This window comes from Pyrus communis, chromosome 14 (genome assembly GCF_041283825.1).
Source record: "Pyrus communis isolate YQ-2024b chromosome 14, ASM4128382v1, whole genome shotgun sequence".
Taxonomy (NCBI): Eukaryota; Viridiplantae; Streptophyta; class Magnoliopsida; order Rosales; family Rosaceae; genus Pyrus; species Pyrus communis.
In genome coordinates, this window is record NC_142578.1 from 6,363,570 (window position 1) to 6,381,860 (window position 18,291).

Genomic DNA, 18,291 nt, shown 5'->3' on the forward strand with positions numbered 1-18,291 from the left:
GCACTACTTTGGCCACTATCCAACAATCTCCACCTTGGCCAAATTGTACCAAAGTCCATTGGCCTTACGTACCAGCATGCACACTCTGAATCAACCTCGTTGGTCCTGTTCCGATTCAGTCACTGCCAATGCATGTGCAGCTGCTGCAAGCTAAAAATCACCATTTAGCTTCAGACAGGATCTCAACACATCCTCGTCTCCTCCAGCAGGTTTTCCTCCTCTTCATTGTCTGCAACCTGGAAACTCGTCAGCGCGCCTATTTCCAGCAACAACCCATCGAGCCAGACAAAATTCCCACACTTCCTCCTACCTCAGAACCTTCTCATCACCTGTGAATCCCATAGCTCCACCTGCTGCAAAACCCCTGCAACACTTGAGACTAAACATCACCAGGAGAAGTGTTGCTTCGAGTACCTAGAGGGCATACTCAAAGTCTTCCACCACAAACTTGTTAACCCGGCCTTGCACTCGTAGCACTGTGGACCCTTGCCTCCGGAACCGGATCCGAACCTGCTGTCTCTCTCAGATCCTCTTTCCAATTTTCTTCCACGATTTCAACCTTAAATAGCTTAAGCAGTCTTGTGCCCACCATCATCCATGGTCTCTTGTGTGTATCATTCCACACCAAAGAAGCTTGCACCTGCTCCAAACTTACTGTTTCTTTCCTTGCAGTAAAGTTTCACAAGGTTCTCGTACAAATCTGAAAGTGAGGTAAGAAGAAAGAGGCCTTTGTCTTCTTCCTCAACATCAACTTTCGCAGTTGATCCAAGCATCCCTAAACACGGCTTCCATTTCTTCAGGCCTCCATTACTCTCCTTTACCAAGAGCAAAACCGTCTCTCCCTTTAAACTGCTCAACTGAAAATTCCATGGTGAACAACAAATCTGGACCTCCAACGAACCAAAGCCCCCAACGATGCTCTGATACCAATTGTTGTGCCTTGGCCCGTTCGTTAGTGCGGAACCGAGATTCAGATTACAACCTCACCAAAATCACACACAGTTGAACAAAATAAAATACAAGAAATAAAGACACAGAGAAATTTACGAGGTTCGGCAAAAAACTGCCTACGTCCCCGGAGAGATATTGCTCTTCACTATGAGAATAACAGTACAAGTATACATGAGTTAAATCGACATAACCCAATCCCATATCCCTTGTACACCCACTCACAGAATTTTCCCAAGAGCCTCACTCTACCCCAAGAGTTCTTTTACAAGAGATCTTTCACTCTAGCTCTCTTGATTTCTCTCACCCTTGCCCATGGTAGAGCCAAATGCTCACACCATCTCTTTGGATGCTTTTCCCTTCCTCATCCATTCCTTCTCCTTTGGCAAGTCATTTAAATAAAAATAACCCACTTTTCTTCTCCTCCTTTCATCCATCCGAAAGCCACAAAGCAATGCTTTGAAAAAGTCACAAAACATGGTTTTGAAAAAGCCACAAAACATGGCTTTGAAAAAAGCCACAAAACATGGCACTACTTTGGCCACTATCCAACATTTTTTTCTTTAGTTTTACAATTGTGTTAACTTGTTAATATGATAAGCTTTATTAATGGCATGGTGCCTCATGATATTGTTGATATTATTAAAGCCATATCCGTTCCTCTGGAGCTTTGTTTGGGGTTCCTAAAACTAAAGATAAATTCACCATCAAATCAGCAGATATATCGATTGTGCGGATTACTACTACGTTTTTTAACACTACTCACATGAATAAAGTGTGGACGTCATGCATTCCTCTGAAAGTAAGTTATTTGCTTGGCTTCTTATTCGAAAGAGACTCAATACGAAAGAGAGGATTCACAAGTTCGTCCTTGGGAGAGCTCTTGCTGCCATATATGTAACCTGGAAGATGAGTGCGTTAATCACTTATTTTTAAGATACCCTGTTGCAATGCAGATTTGAACCATTGCCCCTCTTCAGTTAATCCTGTTGGGCAGGGTGATCTGATTCATTGGCTTGATAATCTTGATGCCAATTCTAACTTGGATGTTGGCTTGTCTCCTCTTTCCCTTGCTCTTATGATTTTCTGGTAGTTGTGGAAAGATCGGAACGATTGGCCGTTTAATAAACAACTTTCGATTGTTTCTAGGGTTTTTCATAAAGCTCTGGTGATTGTCAATAACTATCGCGATTGTAATTCTTCTAAAGGAGTTAAATCTGTTCCTCCTGCCATCGGTTGGAAACCTCCGGATTATCCTGCTTTCAAGTTGATACTGATGGGTCTGTAATCTTGGATGGGTTTGTAATCTGGTGATTGGCAATAACTATCGCAAGCTGCTTGTGGGTTCGTACTTTGGCTTCAGACTGGATCTCCGATTCTGGCTAGCGCCAGGAAGATTGGTGTTGCGAATGTTATGGTTGCTGAAGGAAAGAAGGTCTTGGAGCAGCCTTTCAGAAAGGTCTAAATTTCCTGAAAGTGGAGGAAGATTCAAAGACGCTTATTGATTCAATCAATGGAGACATTAATTTTTGCTCCTTGGAGGACACGCTCGATCTTGTTCAATATTCAGAGGTTGGCCTGCAAGTTTCAATCAATCTGCTTCTCTCATTTTTTTAGAGAGGTGAATTTTGTATTGGATGCCCTTGCATCGAGTGGTCAGAACTCTTGTAGTGATTTGAGGTGGATGCAGTCTCTTCTAGTGATTTCAGTTGTTAAACTTACGCCTAATTTGACATCTATATAGTTCTCTTCTTCCAAAATATCCAGTGCATAACGACATATGCACTCTTATGCATTTAAACAATTTTATACAATATTCAAAAGTTTAAATTAGAATTGCATTCTATAATTATATAAGATGGCCTATTAAAAAAAAAGAAAGAAAACTATATAAGATAGATAGCATGCAATAACTATTTAAAAAAAATAGAAATTTCTATCATTCTCAATAAAAATACAAAAATAAAAATGGGACCATTTTCGACTTGGATAGGATCAAGAGTAGGATATTTTTGTAGTGGGATCTTTCTGTGTTTTGTTTTATCAATGCTTACAGTATCGGAGCAATCATCCCATGGACCCTTTTTAATTTAGGGGTGTGATATCCACACATCCCATTTTACTTCTCACATATTTTTTTAATTTTCGGTCGTCGGATCGGATGAATTGAAGAAGATCAACGGACAGAAACTATCAAGAGGTGTGTAAGAAGTAAAATGGAGTGTGTGAATAGCACACCCCTTAATTTAATAGTGTTAGGAGAGTGCCGACGAACATAATGGACAATTTTCAAAATCTATAACCAATAAACTTTTCTTTATGCCGACGAACCTATATTATGTAATACTAGCCTTCATGCACGTGTAGAAGACATTTTTTGAATTACGGCGTGTTACTCGCGACTTATATGTTTTAAATGTATTTATATGCATAAATTGACTAAAGGAAAGTCAAATATTTGAAGTAAATGAATAATCTTAAATCATCCTAGAAGAAACCCCTTATAAACCAATTAAAACAGCTGAATTCACATAATAAAATCAGTCTCTATAGAATTTATATTAAGAATAGAGAAAATAATATTTAATAAACAATTGATTGAATCATATTATTGCTAGCCTATTGTAAGACTAAGCCCACCCCGTCCCCCTTAGTGTAGATAATATCATTTATTTAAAAAAAATAAATCATTTGACAATTAATTTAATCACATTATTATCTGTATGTAAAAGACCTTTTTTTATAACTGGCATTACACACCTCTTAAGATGTTTTAAACGTGTTTAAAAATAGAGAAAATAATATTTAATAAATAATTGATTGAATCACATTATTGCTAGCACATTGTGAGACTAAGCACACCTCTCTCCCCCTTAGTGTAGATAATATCGTTTGTTAAAAAAAAAATATTATTTGATAACTTATCACATTGTTATCCGTGTGCGAAAAACCTTTGTTATAACCGGCATTACACGCCTCTTAATATGTTTTGAATGTGTTTAAAAATAAAGAAATTGAATCACATTATTGCTAGCTTATTGTGAGGTACTAATTAAAAAAGAGCACCAAAAAAAATAAATTATTAAAGAAATATTGTTAAAATGATGAAAATGCCCCTACCTTATTTGATGTATTTATTTTGGAATGCCCTTGAAGTTTTTTGTTTTGAGGGCATTTTTGTCCAAATATTTTTGTTGAAGCATGGTTACACCAAATCACTATTCACCTTTTCCATTCTCTTTATATATAATAGATTGGAACGCTAAGTGTTCACTTAATCGGAGGCTTTTTTTGCGAGGATGTGAAGGTGAGAGAGTTAGGTTGTTAACTAGTGTTATGATGAAATTTTGGGTTTGTTTGGAAGTGTTTAAAATAATTGAAGGCATTATAAAAAAATGTTTTTTGGCTCCAAAAGCACTTGAAGTGCTTTTATAGGAAGGACTTCCAAGTGTTTTTCAGGAAGCACTTGTATTTTTGCTGATGATTGCTTCCAAAAATATTTTCACTAAAAACGCTTTAAACCCTTTTAAAAGTACTTCTAATCGAGCTCTTTAACTTTTTATGGTATTAGAGTCGGGTTGGTGGATGTGTGAAACCCAACAACCATAGGTGTTTCACGTCATTCGATTAGTGCTGTCCACATGTTAAGGTTAAAAATTCGTCAAATATGAAAAAAAAAAAAAAAAAAAAAAAAGACTTTTCATGGATTTTGAAGTTGGCTACTCCTACCTACTGGTAGTCTATCACAAACTCTTTTGTTAGCTAAAATGACACATTAGTAACCATACCGATGTTGTCATTCAACTTGCGTTTTACATGTACAACATGGCAAGTGTGAGAGTCTTGTCATAAAAGACTTTGATAGAATTCTGGGGAATATGGGATTTTTTTTCATTTTAATCAAGAATATGATAAAGAGTAATGCAACATTTACCACATTTTTTATACCACGTTTATACTATCTCTCTAATAAAGGTATAACCCACCAATAAATGTATGTCCATTTCCGTTAAAAATGTGGTGCAAATGTGGTATGAAAAATATGGTTGAAGTAGCATTTTTTTTTCTGATGAATGATAAAAAAATTTAAAATATACGATAAGGGTATAAAGATAATAAGAGGCCTATTTTAAGTGAGGCCTTAAGCACGCTGCACGTTGTTTGCCTTACCTATGGGCCGTCTCTGCCAATTATTGTTGTTGCCAGTGTTGCCCTAACAAAATGCTTTCGTAGTTAATGTTCATTCTTATCTTTATGCATTTCACTGCTCCATCCAAAAATTTCATATGTACCTACTGTACTTAAATGTGATTTGTTTTACACCGCCCAGGTTTGAGTTTTAGGATTTGACCATGGACGGTTTTGTAGCATTTTTGTTTAAAAACCGTTGGAGAATCGGATCTCACATCGGGCGTATGATAAAATAATATTCAATTAATATATGAGAATTTACATCCCTAATATCACCGAAATTTTTTGTGATAAAACACAACACCTAGCAAATAAGTGGTTAAGTTAGGACAATATTGGTGATATTGGTGGTGAATCATGTTGGGCCTAAAAGTTTATCATGGTATCAAATCAGGCTATTCTTTCGAAACGTCATGAGTTGGGATCTTGAAAAATTGTGGTAGCTCCAACTTAAGGATATTAAATGACTCAGCATTCAAAAATTTGCATTGGCTCTAATGAATGAATGTTGACTGGGCTTTTGAAAGGCTATGCTAAGTCGGGTATAATGACTTGATATGTTCCCAACGTAGGAATTGGTTTCTCTTGTAACCTCATATAATTAAGGTCATGCGTGAAGGCGCGTGTTCAAGAATAGAATGCCACATCGTGCATATGACAAAATAACATACAATTAATAAATGAGAGTTTCTGGCCCTAATATTACCAAGACTTTTTCTGATAAAGCTTAACAACTAGCAATAGGTGGTTAAGTTAAGAACAATATCGATGGTATTGGTGATGGCAATACTGAACCTGAACAGTTATCAAAAAGTCATTTGAAACTCGACTGGTTTGCTCATGATTTTGGCTGGCGTGGAGATTGTTTGGGTTTGATCGTGATAGTCGATCTCATCCTAATGACGTTTTTGGATTTTCAAACCCACCTGAAGAATAATCTCACCAACATTTTTCTTCTTTTTGAAAAGAGTAATGCTATGGAGACTAAATTTGTAGACTAAATTTTGTAAACTAAATGACATAGAAATTAGTGATTGTATGACGTTTTTGGATTCTCAAACCCACCTGAAGAATAAACTCACCAACATTTTTCTTCTTTTTGAACAGAGCAATGCTAGGGAGACTAACTTTGTAGACTAAATTTTGTAAACTAAATGATATAGAAGTTTATGATTGAATTATTACTTAATCGTTGATAAAAGTGCTCATTTTTTAGTGGTGACACCTCATTTAATTTGCTAATTTAGTCTACAAATTTAGACTTCCTAACATTACTCTTTTGGAAACTTTGTCAAGATAAACAAAATTAGTATTTTGGATGAGAAATAGGGTTTCTTGGCAATGTGAACTTTCCTTATTTAACTACTCAACTTTGCTAACCAAGATTAAATCAAGGTCAACAGGAAAAGTTGTATCTTGTTTTTCGGTTTATCACTTTCTATTGCTTTTAGCTGTTTCTCTAGGAGTACTCCGGCTCTTTGGCTAGCTTTGGCAGTACTTTCAAGCTCATTCAACCGCCAAAATCTCTCAATATTCTCAGAATCTTCTCAATAAATTTTCTTCTATCACGCTTGTTGATTACTTTATTGATCGCATCTCTCATAGTAGTAATATAATAGCCTCAATAGGATTCTCAAGTTTTAGTCATTAACTAATTATATATGACATACGACATTAAAAATTTCTACCTGGTTAAACAGTAACGAAGGTTGAAATTATGTCCAAATATGAATGGATGTAGTTTTCGTTGAAAATTGTTCATTTAGAAATTTCTGAAAAATCTAACCATAAGTTCTCTCAATAGGAGCAATAGGGCTGTTATGATCATTATTGAACTTATTCAAGAGGTGAAATATAACCATATCAAAGGTTGAATCGATCATTAGAAGAATTATGACAAAAAATAGGATATGCATTGAAGAGAAGCAAATGAAAGACTTTTATAAAAACTATCGTAGAGTTGAGAGTGAAATTTTATTATGTACATGTCATATCATGAATTAGTACTGCATACAATCTCCAAAAACAATCAATTATTTCCATATAACAGTTGGAATATTGTTTTCGATATAAGCACCGACTATTGCTCTTGAAAAAAAAAAAAGTGAGAAAGGCTTTGAACTTGTTTTTCTCAAGCAATATTCATTTTATAGAGCTTTTTTTTTTTTTTTTTTTTTTTTTTTTTTGAGTCAAGTGATAGCGTTAATAAGTTAAATGTTAGATTAGTCACTGACGGTGTTCGAACCCACGCCGTCATGCAAGGGCACAACACATTTTCACCATGTGGTAAAGCGCCACTTGCTTTACAGTCAGATGAGAGGTCGATGTAATCAGTAATTAAATATGATACCTGTAACATTACTCATAATAATTTTGCATGTTTTGATATTAGCCTCATAATGGGTTAGCAATAATGTTTTTCAAATTCGCCTTTGGCGAAAATCGAACTAAAACCTCTCACTTATAAGTATAAAAAATAAAAAAAAAAAAAAAAAAAATCAAAATCAAAATCAAAATCAAAATTAAAAAAAAAAAAAAAAAAACCCCACTAGACTATAGTAATAAGTAGCTACTCACTTACTCATATGGCTCATTTGGATGTGCTTTTAAAATGACTGAAAATGCTTTTAGAGAAAATGTTTTTGGTTTCAAAAACACTTAAAGTGCTTTCTGTAAAAAACACTAGTTATGTGCTTATTCCAGAAAACACTTTAAGTGTTTTTTTTTTCAGGATTTACTTACATCTTTAATAAGGATTGGTTCTAAAAATATTTTCACTAAAAACGCTTTCGACCATTTTAAAAGTACATTCAAACGAGAAATTCACCACTGTAGAAATATGTCAAGCCCAAGGAATAGTTCAAGTCATGACATCTGTGAAGCAAACCTTCTTTTTATCTTTTGGTGGGCGATTATAGCATATTAAAAAAAAAATAGTATTGCGCTCCATCTCATATAGCTTTTGACCATCACGCCTGAACAGGGGATTCAAAGTGGCCATGTTTGGATTGCTACAGATGGCAGCATTTGATCTCATGACAAGTATATGTATCTACCTGTTTACGTAAGTATATGAGTGCATTTTTACTCATTACTATCAAGTGATGGTAATACTTATCATCCTATTATCATTGGATGAGTAAATTTTGAGATTTATGTCTACCTACTACATATATTTCGAAATTTAAACTTATTTAACGGTTATAAATAGAGTGGTGAGCGTCGTCGTCGTCATCATCATTATCATCATCATCATCATTTGAGAGAGATGAACAAAAATATTTCCTAATTATATTGCTAAAACACCACAAGCGCCCTTTGAGTTCCTCCATGAGGTTAAATGTTGTTGTATAAATATGGGTTTGTGAATGGTTGAATACAGAAAAACCTAAAAATTGGAAATTTAGATTTAATAAGAAGTTTGTGTGATTGCATTTTTTTGAGGTTTTGAAATGTAAAGATGGACTGGGAAGTGGTAAGTGTGGGGTTTAGAATATGGTCCACCTGAAAAAGGATAAGATTTGTGAAGTATATCGGTGATCATGGAATGATTAATTAAGATTAGCAAGCTTAGTGTACCTCCTATATCTGTGATTAGTAAAATAATTATTGCCCCATCGTATGTTAGCGTGAGTCAATATTAGGAAAAATAGGGAATGTAAATAATAGGAGTCCTTTATTAAGTAGGTTTGTGTATATGTTTTTTGTTTCCTTGTAAAACTATGATAGCACATGTATATATTTCTAAACAAGTAATAGAAGAAATATTCCCGTAAAAGTTCTATTTGGTATCAGAGCCAAAACCCTAGTTTTTTCTTTTCCGCTGTGCTTGGTTGACCTTATTTATGCAAATCTTCTGCAGAAAACAGGTTGCCGTGTGGGTGTGTGCTGCTGCTGTGTATGCAGTTTGTTGCTGTATACTGCTGTGCAACACAATACCTTGCTGCTGCCGTGCGGGTTGTGTACAGATTGCTGGGGTTTCTGCAAATTGCTGGTTTTTCTGCAACTTGGGGCTGCTGCCGTGCGGGTTGTGTACGAATCAGAATTGGTTATCCGTTTGTACTGCTTCAGTTTTTTGTCTGTGTGGTGTGGCTGCGTGTCCGTAGTATCGTGTTGGACTTCTCTGCACAGTTCTTTGTCTGTGTGGTGTGGTTGCGTGTACGTAGTATCGTGTTGTTTTTTGGGTTGATTTGGTGATTTGGTGAGCAACACCGAATGGACTCAGGAGGCAGTGGAGTGATGCGGTTAGAGGGCAGTAACTCAACCAATAATCAAGTCGTGAATCCTATCGTTATTCAGAGTGATGCGTCTGCTGTACCCAATACCGTGAAGTTAAATGGATCAAACTATCATCTTTGGTCCAAGGTTTTGGAGATACACATTGCTGGACGCGGTATGAAGGGCTTTGTGACTGGGAGTACCAAGGAGCCGGCTGAGGCTAGTGCTGAGTATGAGACGTGGGAGACAGGGAATACAATAGTAAAAGGGTGGTTGATCAACTCCATGGAACCTACTATTATGGGTTTTTTCATTCACCTACGTACTGCTAAAGAAGTGTGGGAAGAGGTAGCTCGGACCTACTATGATGGGTCAGATATTTCTCAGATTTATGAAAGAAAGGTGAAATCATTCAGACTCCGTCAAGAGGGTCGGCCAGTTGGTGTGTATTATGCTGATCTCAACTCCGTTTGGCAGGAGTTAGATCAGCGGAGACCAATCCAGATGGTATATGCTGTGGATCTCAAGACGCTTCGAGAAGAAATTCAGATTGATCGTGTGTACGTTTTTTTGGCGGGATTGGATGATGTGTTTGATAAAGTGCGTAGTGATATTTTACGTACTCAACCTTTACCTTCTGTTGAGGAGGTGTTTTCTGTTGTTCGACGTGAAGCTCAACGACATGCTACCATGATGGGTGGAAGTAACAATCAAGGAGGGTTGCCGTCCATGGCAATGATATCTCGGCCGGCTGGTACAAATCGTTCTTGTAATTATTCTAATCAATCTTTAAATTCTCGTCCTTTCAACCGAGAAAATAAAGATGATTTGAAGTGTAATTTCTGTGGACAAACCCGTCATACTGAGGATACATGCTTTACTAAGCATGGAGTGCCTGATTGGTTCCCAGAGTTAAAGAAAAAATTGCGTGCCAAGGAGCGTGGAGCAGCTGGGTCCAGTGGAGGCCGTGCCTCCCTTGCTGTGGCTACACCCACTGTTCAGGAAGCTGTGCCTAGCCCCAGTGCCTCTGGTCAGAATTTGTTGACTCGTACTCAGGGTGCCTCGTCGTCCGACACAGGTACCATGGGACATGTTCTCTTAGCCTCCGAGAAACAGCACCATACAGGTTGGATTCTGGACTCTGGGGCAACGGATCATATGACATATGATAAAAATATGTTTCAATACATGACTACATCTCACAGGAAAAATATATCAAAGCAAGGTTGGTAGCTAAAGGATACACCCTAACATATGGTGTAGATTATCAAGAAACGTTCTCTCCGGTTGCCAAGATGAATACGGTACGAGTTCTGATATCTTTAGCTGCTAATATGAACTGGCCATTAAAACAGTTTGATGTGAAAAATGCCTTTCTTTATGGGAACTTGGAGGAAGAAGTATATATGGATTTTCCTCCTGGGTACAGTGCTGGTAGAAGTACCGGAGTATGTCGGTTGCGTAAGTCTCTTTATGGACTTAAGCAATCGCCTCGTGTGTGGTTTGATAGGTTTACTCAAGTCATGAAAAAGATTGGGTATTACCAAAGTCATTCTGATCATACATTGTTTGTCAAACGGAGACAGGAAAAAGTGACGGCCCTAATCATCTATGTAGATGACATGATTATTACTGGGGATGATTGTGATGAGATTTCAAGGCTGCAGAGAAATCTTGTGGCTGAGTTTGAAATGAAGAACCTAGGGGATTTGAAGTATTTTCTTGGAGTCGAAGTTGCTCGATCGTCGAAAGGTATTTTCTTGTCACAACGTAAGTATGTTTTGGATTTGTTAAAAGAAACTGGTATGCTGGGATGTAAGCCAGTTGATACTCCTATTGTTGAAAAACATCATCTATGTTTGGATCCGAATCAGAAATCAGTTGATAAGGGGAGATATTAGAGACTTGTAGGGAGACTAATTTATTTGGCTCATACACGTCCAGATATTGCCTATGCAGTAAGTGTAGTAAGTCAATTTATGCATTCACCGAGTGAAGATCATATGGCTGCTGTTATGCGTATCTTAGCTTATTTAAAGTCTGCACCTGGAAAAGGAGTTCTCTATCGGAAGCATGGACATTTAAGGATTGAGGGGTTCACAGATGCTGATTGGGCAGGAAGTGTAGGTGACAGACGGTCTACTTCGGGATACTTTACTTTTGTAGGAGGAAATTTGGTTACATGGAGAAGTAAAAAACAGAAGGTAGTATCAAGATCCTCGGCTGAGGCCGAGTATCGAGGAATGGCTCACGGCATTTGTGAGATTCTCTGGCTTCGAAAGCTTCTTGAGGGGCTTGGGTTCAAGCCAAAGGAAACCATGAGACTATACTGTGATAATAAGTCAGCAAGAGATATAGCTGATAATCCAGTACAGCATGATAGGACAAAACATGTGGAAGTTGATCGACATTTTATTAAAGAGAAGCTTGAAAGGAAGATTGCGTCAATACCTTTTGTGAAGTCAGAGGAGCAACTTGCAGACGTTCTAACTCATGCAGTATGTAGTCGAAGGTTTGATGACTCACTTGTCAAGTTGGGCATGTGTGATATCTATGCACCAAGTCCTTTATTAAGTAGGTTTGTGTATATGTTTTTTGTTTCCTTGTAAAACTATGATAGCACATGTATATATTTCTAAACAAGTAATAGAAGAAATATTCCCGTAAAAGTTCTATTGTTATTAGTTTGAGGAAAGTATTGGTGAAGATATCTTTCTTATGACAAGCTCATCAGGTGATTAACGTTGGTGTGCTAGGATGTGATGTGATCGTCATTTTATTTTATTTTATAACTATAGCAATCCTTTGATTAATTCCAATGTAGTAGTACTGCTCTAATTGACCTGCACTTTTCCAATCAAATTTTAGTCCTTAAGAGATCCTAACGTTATACAGACACGAGGACGTACGAACAGGAGAGAGACATGGAAAGATTCCAAGAACAACAGTTTGTTTACCTTAACTGTTTGCACTTGACAGCTTAGGCCATCTCCAACCGAAAGGTCTAGATGATAAAAAATAGTCTGAAAACTGTCTCCAACCAAGGGTTAGGCCAAAGGGTTCGTGGGTTCCACATGAAAAAAAAGGGCCAAAGGGCCAACCAGCTGGCCCAACCCAGCCAGCTAGCTAGCCCCAGGCCGGGCCACAGATTTGAATGCAACGGCTAGCCGTTATTTTTATTTATTTATTTAGTTTTACAGTTTTTCTTTCTTCTTTTTTACAAATTTTTTTTTTAAAAAAATTAAAATTCTATTTTTTTCCCCTATAACTTCCATTAAACAACATTAAATTTAATTTGTAGTTTTTAAATTTAAGTTGTAATTTTTAAATTTAAGTTGTTGTAGTTTTTAAATTTAAATAATAAATTATGTTTGGCCCTTTGGCTCTCGGTTGGAGATGGTAAGCAATATGAACATGCACTGTTCATTAAAATATTAATTTTTTGAAAAGCCAGAGGACTAAAACAAGTCATCGGGTCGTCCTTCAGGTGGAGATGACTTTAATTACCTAGTACATGAGCCTAAGTTTTTGGGAGAAAAACGATAATTTTATTGAAGACACTTATTGTTCAGTGTTCAGTGGCAAGGTTATAGAAGGTACACTAAGCTAGCTACACGGTTACACCATTAGCTTTCCTAAAAACAGGTTACGCTGGTAGTTTTAATTGTATGTACATCATAATTAGCAAAGCATGCACTATGAATCAAACTATAAATTCAGGAGAAATTATTAGGTGTTACCGTATTACCACAACACTCATGCTACCGCTGTTGGAAACCTGTCATCTGTTCTTTATTTTTGAAGCTGAATTTAGAATCTATTTTAATATAAAATTAAAGATAAAAACGCCAGAAAAAGGAGAAAGAAAAAAAAAGGACCGACACCCCAATAGGCCGACTCACTAAAGCAGAACCCAACCCGCAGTGCCTCTTTCCGCCGCCCTGCTCCCTTCTCTTTTCCTTACTGTCGGGTATCTCCTCATCCTTTCCTCTCTCATTTATCTTCTTTTTTCTTTTCATGTAAATTTTAAATTCAATCTGGAAACAATTTGATGTCCTTAACTTGAAACTTTTAAAGATTGAAGAGTAGGCAGATCGATCATTCGCAAACAAAACCTTATAAAGATTCAATTGCACATATGTCCGAGAAACCATTATCAAACAGATATGCGAGAAGAAGAAGAAGAAAAAAAGGGAGGGACGGAAGCAAGAGATGGTTGTCGGGTTGGAGGCTGGGGTCGACTATGGTGAGAGATTTCCAAACTTCCTCATACGGTGGACGGTGGTTTTTTTTCTCTATTTTCGCCTTTTTACTTTGTTTAAGTGATAAAAGTGATTCAAGCCCAGCTGTATAAACAATGGACAGATGACCAATTTTTAATGAAAATACCACAGCTGATGGAATAATACTGTACTACCTAATAATTTCTCATGAATTTACTGGTGACATGAATTTGCTGGTGAAATGGTTCAAATCACTCTTCCAATATTTCTGAGTGAATTCCAAAATTAGAGTGAATTACTGGCGAAATGGTTAGGATTCACTTACAACACATATACAATTATTACTGATCATGCTAAAGTTTAAAGTTCATTTTCCAGGGTATAGCTAAATATTGTACACATCTTATATTAACTAGATAACAGTATTATGTCTACGTTGTCACTTGGCATATATAATTTCTTTCTTTTTTTTTTTGAGATGATAAATGCGATAATTCTTAATCAATGACTCACTCTTCTTATCAACATAATTTTATTTAGTAAAAGAAAAGCAAATATCTCAACCCATGCATCTAGACTAAACTACGTCTATAGATCTTATAATTAACCTAACTGATTTGTTTGTAGTACATATGGTGTTTTGTTTCACCATGGATCTTGCCCGCAGTCATAGCACTCATTTTTGTTTTTGTTTCAGTATTTTCCTTGAATATAATTTACACAAAGACAGACAGTGAGTGATAAAATTAAGAGATTTTTTAGTGTACCAAAAACATTGTCCGGTGTAATGAGTATCATAGTATAAGTGAATGAACTCTTGAAGAAGAATAAAAATTTGCTGGCACTTATATTATGACACTTGATATACCAAGTTATACTCCTGATACACTAAAAAATTACTCAATAAAATGGGGTGACACCATTTAAACTTAGCTAGGGCCACTCCTCTCGTTTTCGTGTTCTCGAAGAACCGATACGTGGGCATCCCTCATTGTTTTCAAAGCAAAAAGTGTTTTAACTTACGTAATAGCTAGCCATGCCCTAATTACTAGCTAATTGATACAATTCGTTCTTTAATTTACCTTGTCAAATCTGCATGCACGTCGCAGGGTCTAGGTAATATTCCACAGATTCTGCTATATTCCTAACTCTGATTTGATTGCCTTTCGCTTGATATATGTACATTGTGTGTGAATGATTAATTAGAAAAATAAAAAAAAATTAGAGAAATTTTTTTGTGTACTTAAAATACTCGTTATATTGTATATTTTAATATGTTATAATATGAATATCCATATGATAAATATCTATCACATTTACTATATATCTATGAAAAAAAGTAAGGATTTTTATACGTTATAATATGAGTATACAATATGATACACATAGCATATATCAATGAAAAAAGTATACATATTATAATTTAAATAAATTATTACATCACGAGATCATGTTCTTGAAAATTAAACTCTCTCAATCCTCTTGGTCTTAGCTCTAGCTAGTGCTATATATCGCCTGTTTTAAATAAATATTTTAATTCTTCTGAATGCTATTGTGTTTGTAGGGAAACATCTGGTTTCAAATCACGCTGTTTGCTTCCTATATGATTGATCAATTATATACAGATATATAGCAAGAGCAATCCATTCTTCGTGAGATTTTGAGTTTGATACGCAAAAATAAGCCACCTGCACAAGTCAAATGTTTACACGATGAATTAATTAATCATGCTAACATCACGACCTTTTTCATTCCAAATTATTAGTACATAATTAGATCCGGTGAATCTAGAAAAAGTTGCTTTTACTTGCTGCATGCATGTGGATTTCAACGAGAGGTGTGTGTTCCTTCCTCTTCCATTCCTCTATCTGTATTAGTTATATCCTTGTTTTTTTCACTCTTAATTCTTAATCGAGCAAGTCAGTGCTATGATTTTGGCTTTTGACTCTAGCCGTCAATATGCATATAATATGTACGGTAAATACGAGACACCTGCGGCCAACAAATTATCCCAAACTTGGGGTCCCCTCCAAGAATCCCATTATAATATCATAAAGATTAACAAAATTGCTTATATTTTATTGTATAGTTAACAATAAAAAATGTTCGAATGCTTGAACAACTGATACATATCCAATTCTCATAATATCCTTGTATAATTTAACAATAATACTATTTAATTTTCATTTGAGTGACAATACATAATGTTAAATTGTACTATCTTTTTTCTTTTAATTTTCTTTTAATTTTTTAGTATTGAAATTGAGATATTGATATTGTATGCACTATGAGGTGTGTTCCAACTAAATGTTTGAGGGTCCAAGAGTGATTAATTAGCTTTAAGGTACACAAGGGGCCGTGAAGAATTATTGATGATGACCATAGTCTCCAAAAGAAAAACCCGGATACAAACGCTGTTTTAGAGATTTCATATGATCTGATTGTGGTTCAATTTTTAAATATGTGTTTATGGGGTGCATGATGCATGCATTATCTGTTTATCTTTCTTTAGCTACATGGTTGCTTGAGAGTTATCAGAGAAGGGGTTTTGTCTCGTATTTGAAATGATCTTATGTTGTAGGATATCCCACTCACTTTGTTGGGTTAATAATTGGATAGATTTTTTTAGTATGCCGAAAACACGATTCGGTACACCAAGTGTTATAATATAAATGGTTGGATACTTAAAAAAATCCAACTACTTGTAATATGATACTCAGTGTACTGAGCCGTGTTCCAACATGGTGAAAATTTTCTCTAATGGTTGGATTAAGGCAGACATCCATATTATATAAAATGCCAACTATCAACCATGACGACCTCTTATCCTCTCAACTTTCTCTCTACCTTAGCTAGCTAGCTAGCTATGAACTTGATGATATTATCATGACGTGATCAATTTAATCATTGAATTGGTGCTTTTATAGATTATGTAGCTACAAGCCAACCTTATCTTCCAAGCACTACAAAAGGAAAACAAGATATCTACCATGGACCAATACGTTTAATCTTAAGAGACCAAGATATGTTTATTGTATAGATTGTGATGCGTTAATTAAGCATGCAATTATAAGATTTTACTTAAGTTTGCACTTTTTTTTTTTTGGAAGGATGATTTAATTAATCTAAGCTATTGATCTAAATTAGATAACGGGCTGGATTGTAGAATCAAATTGAAAAGTGTAAATTTGGTAGCAACGTCAAACATTGTAGATTTTAGCCCATTACGTGTCGTTTCGAAGAAAATGACATCACGAGCAAAATAACATTCTCCTTCATGATTATAGTCAAATCATATTTGCAATTTTAGGCGAATTATATTGTTTACTAGCCCTGAAACAACATTCAAATCCTTTATTTTTGAGGATATTTGGTATTAATTGTTATTTGAGTTTTTTTTTTTTTTGTTTTTTTTTTTTTTTTTTTTCTATTAGAATTACTAGAAGGGTAATGCTAGGGAGACTATATTTGAAGATAAAATTTACAAACTAAATGATGTGTCATCAATATAAATGAGCGCATTTATCAACACTTAAGTAATAATTCAGTCATCAACTTCTATATCATTTAGGTCTCGTTTGGCACGCCGTATAAAGGATCATATAGTATAAATAATACAGTAGAAGTTGTTTGGTGCTCATATGTACTAATTAAGCATCGGTTAAATTAAATCGGTCCCACCATTTTAATACCCCTCACACCCGCTAAGTTATACTCCCCAAAACCTCCGTATAATTTAGTTGGGTCACAAATTCGACCTCTATGCTTGCATCGCAAAACCTCATCCAAGTATTCCTTCTCTCTTTCTCCCTCCCCAGCTCCGATCAACATCATACAAACAAAAAATCAGAGGTGCCAAACCTAGGCCATGCCGTCCCTATTCAAACATCCATGGTGGCGAATCGAACTAGAACTGGACAGCTGCGCCGCTCCAGAGCTGTCTTCTCCACCTAAATCAACTTGTTCTGAAAACCCGCATCGTCGCCGCCCATGACCCACTGCTTCTCTATAACTGCTCGCACCATCATCTTGCATACGAGTATGCCATTGCTATTATATCTTGAAACGAGATCTCATGGTTGCGAACTGTTGCTGCCTTGCACGAACCCAAACCCAAAAAGCACAAAATCTATTGCGTCACCCCCACATTGTACCAGACCTGATTGCTTTGAACCATTGCAGACCATTAAACACTGCCAAACAAATATCCTTGATTTACCCCTTTTTTCAAATTAGGTTTTGGTCTAATTTGGGGGCTTTTCATTTGCTTCCTATCGTGAAGATAGGATTAGCTTCCTATCAATTTTTTTTTGTGTTTTTTAAATTCAGTTCAATGCCAAACACAGTATAAAATAATACGGTCATTAGTCTGATTTGCACCAAATGCTCGACTAATTTAGTCAGTACTATCCAATGACTATTTATCTTATCTGATTAAAATAGACAGTATTGTTCGAACTGCCAAACGAGACCTTAGTTTACAAAAAGGGTAACGCTTGCACTACAAAAAAAATGAGCACTACGCACAATAAATTATCTGTGCCCTTTGAGGACAAAAAGCACCAACAATTGTGCTCATAGACCAATAGCAACAGTGCAGCTACTATCTTTGTGTTTGTGCCCTCTATGGGCATCACCATTGCTAAAAGGGCACAATAGACTGTTTGGTGCTCAAAGAGGCAGACACAAATAAAGGCCTTTTTGTGTCCTT

General features: G+C 35.9%; 1 protein-coding gene across 1 annotated transcript; it reads left to right on the forward strand.

The window, feature by feature from the left end:
• The first annotated feature begins 1,734 nt into the window (after positions 1 to 1,734).
• On the forward strand, positions 1,735 to 11,258 carry LOC148691144 (uncharacterized). The gene is made up of 7 exons (XM_088684645.1): positions 1,735 to 1,750; positions 1,905 to 2,037; positions 2,098 to 2,232; positions 2,376 to 2,520; positions 9,046 to 9,297; positions 9,439 to 10,582; positions 10,684 to 11,258. Exons 1-7 carry the CDS (start codon positions 1,735 to 1,737, stop codon positions 11,256 to 11,258), a joined length of 2,400 nt encoding a protein of 799 aa, XP_088540771.1.
• Positions 11,259 to 18,291: the final 7,033 nt, after the last annotated feature.

Bases quoted from the DNA above. Each gene is read 5' to 3' on its own strand.
- LOC148691144 (XM_088684645.1), top strand. The intron at 9,298-9,438 runs GTACGTAGTATC...ATCGTTATTCAG, and splicing joins TCTGTGTGGTGTGGTTGCGT to AGTGATGCGTCTGCTGTACC. The intron at 10,583-10,683 runs GTTGGTAGCTAA...TGATATCTTTAG, and splicing joins GAAAAATATATCAAAGCAAG to CTGCTAATATGAACTGGCCA.